At 46.1% G+C, this 7855-nt stretch overlaps 1 protein-coding gene across 1 annotated transcript in view; it reads left to right on the top strand.

Moving 5' to 3' along the window:
• Nucleotides 3037-7855, top strand: part of FLT3 (fms related tyrosine kinase 3) — a 67991-nt gene continuing 63172 nt past the window's right edge. The window contains exon 1 of the mRNA XM_018056593.1: nucleotides 3037-3157. Within this exon, the coding sequence (XP_017912082.1) occupies nucleotides 3115-3157 (43 nt within the window). The 5' untranslated portion in view covers nucleotides 3037-3114. The remainder of the gene's footprint in view (nucleotides 3158-7855) is intronic.

The raw sequence follows: 7855 nt of genomic DNA, 5'->3' as shown, positions 1-7855 counted from the left end.
GGCTCTGGAACCAAAATTTTATACAACGGTGTGCATGACTAGTTGTGCAATCTAGGACTCCAGATAATGTTGGGCTAGCTTCCTTGAGCGTCGCTGTGACAAATAAATTAGGTATCATAATAGACAGAGCTCTGGGCACAGTTCCGGAAATCATCAGCTGGCATCACCTCACCTTCTACACGTTAGCCTAGGGGGAGGGGAAAGGGGGAGGGGTGGATTGGGAGGTTGGGATTACCGGGCGCAAACCACTATACGCAGAAGAGATAAACAACGAGATCCTACTGTATAGCCCAAGGAACTATATTCTACATCCTGCGATAAGTCATAATGGAAAATAATTTAAAAAAAAGAATGTATGTATATATGTGTGTATAGGGGCTTCCCTCATACCTCAGTTGGTAAAGAATCTGCCTGTGATGCAGGAGACCTGGGTTTGATCCCTGGGTTGGGAAGATCCCCTGGAGAAGGAAATGGCAACCCACTCTAGTATTCTTGCCTGGAGAATCCCATGGACAGAGGAGTCCGGCAGGCTACAGTCCATGGGGTCGCAAGAGTCGGACACGATTTAGTGACTAAACCACCACCACCATATGTGGGTATACCTGAACCACTCTGCTGTACAGCAGAAATTAAAACAACACTGCAAATCAACTACATGTCAGTAAAATAAATTTTTTTAATTAAAAATTTAAAAAATTTAAAATATTAGATTATACCTCATACTCCAAGATTTTCAGTCTATAAAATTTGCCCTTTTTAGAATTATTTTTCTCCAACAATTTCCAGGGAGAATCAGGAGTGCAAAGAAGCCATTCATGTTTCTCCCACTTCCATTCTCACAGTTTTCTGCCTTGTACCTAAGATTCTTTGACAAAGCAGCACTATCGATTTGATTTTGTGTCCTTGAACACTGCTCCACCCAAGCCAATCTGTTGCAAACTTGTGACCATCAGTTTCCTTGAAAGCAGTGATCAACCTATAAATAAAGGTAATGCCTTGGATCTTGGCAATTGGAAGGCTTGCTAGCCCACTCTTCCCATCACCAGCCTGCTTCACCACTTTTATTCAAGTCTCACTGAACTTAATGTCTTTCTCTAGATCTGTCTGACTGAAGGTAGATGCTTTAAAAATTTTTTTAAACTTTCAATTGTGGTAAAATGCACATAACATAAAAGCTACTATCTTAAACATTTTTATGTGTACAATTGTGTTAAATACATGCACACTATTGTGCAACCAATCTCCAGAACTCTCTTCATCTTGCAAAACTGAAACTCTGTCCCCACCACACAACAACTCTCCATTTTCATCTCCATTCCACATCTCCCCAGCCCGGATCCCAACCCAACCATTCTTCCTGACTTGAGAATTTGACTACTTTAGGGAACTCATATGGATAGAACCTGTGTCTGTGTTTTGTCACTGGCTTATTGCCCTTAACATGCCCTCAAGGTTCATCCATGTTGTAGCATTTGTCAGAATGTCTTTCCTAAAAAAAAAAAAAAAGAGTATCTTTCCTTTTTAAAGCTGAATAAGATCCTGGCTCTATTATGTTGTTGTTGTTCGGTCGCTAAGTCGTGTCTGACTATTTACCACCTCATAAACTGTAGCATGCCAGGTTCCATGGGGTTTCCAGGCAAAAATAGTGGAGTGGGTTGCCATTTTCTTCTCCAGGGGATTCTTCCCAGACCAGGGATCAAACTAGTGTCTCCTGCATTGGCAGGTGATTCTTTGCCGCTGAGCCACCAGAAATGTCCCAATTGTATGTATATACCATTTTTATCCATTCACTGGATTTTGTTTATCCATTTATCTATGATGGAAGTGTGGGTTGCTTCCGTCTTTTGGGTTTTGTTAAAAATGTTCCCAGAATATGGTTGTACAGACCATCTTTTCATCACCCTGCTTTCCGTTCTTTTGGGTGCACATCCAGCATTGCAATTGCTGGATCATATGGTAATTCTATTTTTAATTTTTGGAGAAACTGTCACGCTGTTTTCCACAGTGGCTGCACCACGTTTCAAGTTTCTGTCATGCTCTAGGAGAGAAAATTTTCCTACTCTAGGCTACAGCTAAGGAAAAGGACTGTATGGCCAAGAATGCACATGTCAATTATCCCGCTAGATTAGAGCATGATTGAAATAATGAAAAGCATGAAATTGCTAGAACTTGGAGACGTGGTCCATTCCACTCCATTACTGGTGAGTAAGGGGTGGGTGGGTGCGTGGGGAAATCTCAGAGGATGAGTGGCTTTGTGAAGGTCAAGGGCTGGTTAAGGGAAGACTCAGAGCGGACATCCTGGGCTTTCCAATCTTCAACTTATTGCAAAGGAAATAATATCAAGTAGAAATATTATGCAATGAAGAACAAGAATTACGAGTGCAGAAATCAAAGCCCGAAATGACCTGTGTTTTGCTTTTGTTTCTATGGCTGGTGTTAGCTTCCCTGATTGCCTTAGTTGACATTGAAACCGAGCCTGTTTTTCTTGCTGCCGCTGTGGACTGCATCCTGGGCATCCTAGGAGATGGAGCGGGGCGCGCTGGGGGTGGGGGTACTCCACCCAGCGTGGACCGCGACCCTCGGCTCGCCCGCGCGCCAGCCTGGGGCGTACGCGTGCCGCGCGGCTGTAGCACCCACCCTGCGGCCTCAAAGCCGCTCGCGCGCGAGGTGGACGGTGGCTGGCTTCAGCTGTCCCCACGCTCATCGAGAGGGTTCCGGGACTCCCGGCGGGGCGGGGGTTGGGGGGAGCAGGCAGCTCTGGCCGTGCCTCCTCCCCGGCCGGGGGCCGCCGAGCCCCTGCGACCTCCCCGGCGGAACCGCGCCCAGTCTCCCCCTCACAGTCGGGGAGCCCCGGGCGCGGCGGAGCGCGGGCTGCGGACCACGGCGGGCACGTGGGCTCGGCCGCAGCGCTGCGCCAGGCACCGGCGCCCCGGCACAGCCCCTGCGGGTGGGGAGAGGGATGCTCCCCCCCTTTCCACTTTGCACCAGTCCGAGGGAATTTGCGGTCGGTGACGCGCATCCTTAAGCGAGCCACCTGCAGCGCGGGGCGCGCCGCGGAGGGCGGCATCGCAGGGCTGGGCCGGTGCGGCCTGGGGACCCCGGGCTCCGGAGGCCATGCCGGCGTTGGCGCGCCTGGGCGGCCGGCTGCCGCTGCTCGGTAAGGCCCCGCTCGCCCGCTCGAGCCCCCGCGGCCCCCGGCCCCCACCCAACGCGGGCACCGGGCGCGCGCCTCCTCCGTCCCCGCCGCCGCGCGCCTCCCCGCCCCGCTCCGTCTCTCGCTCCCGCGCCCCTCCCCTCTTCCGCGCCCTCCCGACTCGCCCTGAAGTCACCCGCGGCCCCGGCCGGGCCCACCCCGCGTTCTCCTCCCGCTGGTCTCGCGTCGCCGCTCGGGCTCGGGGCCGCGGTCCCCACCGGCCGCCCGACCCCGCGGGCGGCCTCGCGGAATCGGTGCCTGCGGGGCCCGAGCCGCCCCGCCCGTCCGCCCGCCCGCCTGGCGCGCCCGGGTTCTGGGCCAGCCACCCGAGTCTGCGGCCCCGAGCTGGGCGCCGGGGGACCGGGACTTCGTGTGCGCCGACCCCGGTACCGCAGACTCCTGGGTGGCGTCTCCAACTCTTCTTTTGAGGTTTTGATGTCGGGAGTGAACTCTGATGGGAAAAGGCGCCCGGGTTCTCCCCAAAGCGAGTCATCTCGGGTAACGACCCCCCACCCCGCCTAATGTCGACTGGATCAATGAGTAGATACTTTGGGAAATATTATGCAAACGGGATTTACATCTTAAAATACCCGCTGACCTCTCCTCTTGTACTCGATTTTTATCCTGGCGTTAAACCCCAAGAGGCTTTTCAAGGACTCAGCTGACTGTTCCCAAATAATCTGGATAGCATAATTGTTACCGGGAAAAAAAAAATCCTCTTTACATCCAGTTCATCTGTTTGGAAAGAGGAGAGGGTTGATTTGTGTTTAGGGTGAAGGAGGCAGAGTTTGGGGGGCCAGGAAGCCTCGGATCGTGTCCTAGTTGTGCAGCCTTGGGGGACCATCACTCACTGCCCCTGGCCGGCCTGTTCTGCTCTGTCCACGGAGGGAGTCTGGCTGTGTCTTCTCCAGCGCCCAAACCCTAGCAGTCTGTCTTGCATCTTCCGTGGACCATAGAGAAAATACTTGCAGTATAGACGTGCAGGAATTATTTCCAGTAGCTTTTGTTTCAAATAATTCAGAATTATAGAGTTAAAAAAAAATAAAACATAAGGGGGAAAAGAGTAGAAAAGCATCTTGCATTTCCTAAACATCTCTGTTAATTGGTAAATATGTACATTTTTAATGTACAGTACAGAGTTTTTCAGAGTCTATTACAAAAAGTTAGCTTTCTGTTAATGTGTAACATGAAGTAGTAATGGGTTTTTCAGTCACATACAAAGGCTTTGGGAAAGTATAAACATCAGTACATGCAACTGTATACAAGCTGCATTGAATTCTTTTATATTTCAGGACAATCTCAGAAATTCCTACATCTCTCTCCAGATTTTTCTAAATGAGGCATAATTCACAGACAGCAAATATGCACACATCTTAATAGTACAACTCCATTAGGTTTTATATACACAGTGAGTGAAGTGAAAGTCACTCAGTTGTGTCCGACTCTTTATGACCCCATGGACTGTATTCTGGCCTGAATTCTCCAGGCCAGAATACTGGAGTGGGTAGCCTTTCCTTTCTCCAGGGGATCTTCCCAACCCAGGGATGGAACCCAGGTCTCCCACATTGCAGGCAGATTCTTGACCAGCTGAACCACCAGGGAAGCCCTTTATATACACAGGTACCTGCTTAATCATTATTTCATAAAGATAACAGAGCAATTGAACTCCACCACCTCTGATTTACCACCCACCCACTCCCCCAAGGTAGCCACTATTCTGACTTTTTTTAGAGAGGAAAAAAAGTGGTTTGAATTTTATTAGAATCACACTGGTTTAGTCACGTTTACTATTCTGACTTCTGATTCCGTGGGTTTTCCTGTTTTTTTGAACTACATGTAAACCAAACCATTATTATGTTTTTTTTTAAATGTCCAGTTTCTTTGACTCAGCAGTGTGATTATGAGATTCAACTTTGTTCTTAATAACTGTGGTTTTTTGTTTTTGTTTTTTTTTCAATTGCTAGGTGCTATTTCCTTAGTATGACTAGACTATGCACTCTATCCATTCTATTGTTGGAGAACACTTTGTGTGTCTCCAATTTTGTGTAGCGAAGAGTATAACAGTCCTGTGAATACTCTTCTACATGTTTGGGGATAGAAACACTCATTTCTCTTTGGATGATAAGCTCAAATCAAATTCCTAGATTATAGAGAAAGGCATATGTCAGTTTTGGTAGATATTGTCCAGCAGTTTTCTGAAGTGGTTGCACCAGTTTGCCTTCCCACTAGCAGCGTATGGAGCTACTTGGCACATCTTTGCCAAGACTTGCCATTACAGACTTCTTTGAATGAAGCAATAAAGTAAGAGACTAAAACACAAGGACTTTAAATGTTAAGAAAGCTCTAGCTACATTGAATTATCAGATGCCATTCCCATTTCCCTTATACTGTAAGCTCTACCTTTCAAGAAGAATGATGAGGTTTTCTAAGTAGTGCTTAAAGAATGGACACAGACTCTTCATGGCCCTAATTGCATTCTATACTGATCGTAGCTAGGAGGAAGATTTCAGGATCTCAGTAGCTGTGATGACTGTTTCATTAGTGTTGGAAAATTCATATTCAGAACTTTGACTTCCACATTTAGTTGACATCCTTTGATCTTGCTGCTTATCTTACTTTGTTTGCCTGTGACCTGGTAGCCTAAAGGGGACCAACTCAGAAGGAGGTAGGCAGAAGGGATGCTCGGTAAAGTTTGGATTGGATGGGGACACCTGATGACCTGGTGTTAAGATTCCCTTTCATCCTAAAAGCCTCATTCTAATCCATGCCATCCTGCAAGTTTAGACTGGCTGTTCATTTCTTCTTGGTTACTTTGAATGGATCTATAGTAAATTACCCTCTTAGATTTCATGATTAACTACTTGGCTCCACTTTTTATCATTAAAAAGGCACTTTCATTAACCCTTTAGTTATCAGTAAAGATTTCGTTCTTGTTGAAGTTTCCTGTTGTTTAATTGAAGAACAGTCAGGTAATGAGATCTTAAGTATGGGAAAGAAAGACATTTATATTCTGGGGAGTGAGGGGGAAGATGAAGAAGGAGCCTGCATGAAGAAGAAAAAGAAGTTTATTTGACAAACTTTTATTGAACACCTATTTCAGTGCTAGGCACCATGAGGGTACAAAGATGTAAAAGATGGGGACGGGGGAACATACATATAAATAGTTGATTCAATTCTGTTTTTAAAATGCATGGTCATCGCCTTTCTCCAAGAAAACATGTCAGCACAAAGTTTGCTTTCAGTTATTTACACCTTCCACTACAGTTGTCATGATCCATAGGTATCTATAGAAGAAAAATAGCGCGAATCCCAAGATTTTCGTTGCCTGCTGCCGCTGCCACTAAGTCACTTCAGTCGTGTCCGACTGTGTGCGACCCCACAGACAGCAGCCCACCAGGCTCCCCCGTCCCTGGGATTCTCCAGGCAAGAACACTGGAGTGGGTTGCCATGTCCTTCTCCAATGCATGAAAGTGAAAAGTGAAAGTGAAGTCGCTCAGTCCTGTCCGACTCTTCGAGACCCCATGGACTGCAGCCTACCAGGCTCCTCCGTCCATGGGATTTTCCAGGCAAGAGTACTGGAGTGGGGTGCCATTGCCTTCTCCATTTCATTGCCTAAGACTACTTAAACATGGATATTACTGGATTTAATGGTTGTGGGAATGAAATGACTCTTCCATTTGAAATTTTTAGAATGGACTGTTCCAGAATGAAATATAGCCATTTATTTTTTAAGATTCTAGGAAGAAGCAATTTTCCAAATGGTTCTTTGAACAAATTTGTTGGCTGCATTTTCCTCCCCAGAGAGCGTCCCTGCTCGATTGAAAAGCCCACAGGATGGCTCAGCTTCATGACTTTCTCTGCAATTCCTTTTATTCCCCACATCTTTTTCATCCTCTAATGAAACTCAGGAAGCGATGTGACAAGAGCCCTTGTCAGTGTTCAAGATTGTGATCTCTCTGAATCTCCAAATAGCCACCAGATATTGCCTTAATCTTTGGGTCAAGATTCTGATTTGGTTTAAAAAAAAAAAAAACAAATAATCTCAAAAGTATTGTATTTTATCATTGTTCTTTGATTTTGAAAAGGACCTTGAAGAGGAGAGGAATGAGAACTCGGGGGAGGGAAATTGAGGGGCTGGAAACTAGCTTGGCCTCATTTTTAATTTGCTTAGCTTGTTCTTGCCATGATGTTGTACCCTTTGCTATTCACTCCAAAATAGCGAAGTCTTGTGAATCTCACAAGACTGAATAAAGCTTTTGGTTTTCATCAAGATGATTTTGTGATCTCATTATTTGTCACATATTGATTTCCAAAAAAAGTCTTAGCTTTATCTTAGGTGGCCATACTTCTATGGCTGAAGGTTTTTCTGTTGTTTGGGAGTCAGTGAGATTTACATATACGTGATTGAATCACGTCTATGGCTAGATCATCCTTAAGCCTTCAAGTGATAACAGCTTTTGTAGAACTCTCTGATGATCGTTAGTTGGAATCACGCAATTCTGTTCGATGGGTCCTAATACATGTAGAAGAAATTTAAAAATAATACAAAGTACACACACACTGTTCTTTTGTGGCTAGAGGAATTGCATAAGGTCCAAAAGAGGAACTATTATTATTTTTTTAGGTTAAACAGTAAAAGTATTTTTTCACTGCTGTCGTTGT

The sequence above is a fragment of the Capra hircus genome, chromosome 12 (assembly GCF_001704415.2).
Source record: "Capra hircus breed San Clemente chromosome 12, ASM170441v1, whole genome shotgun sequence".
Lineage (NCBI taxonomy): Eukaryota > Metazoa > Chordata > Mammalia > Artiodactyla > Bovidae > Capra > Capra hircus.
Note: the sequence above shows the minus strand (reverse complement) of the source record. Positions and strands in the feature narration are given on the sequence as shown.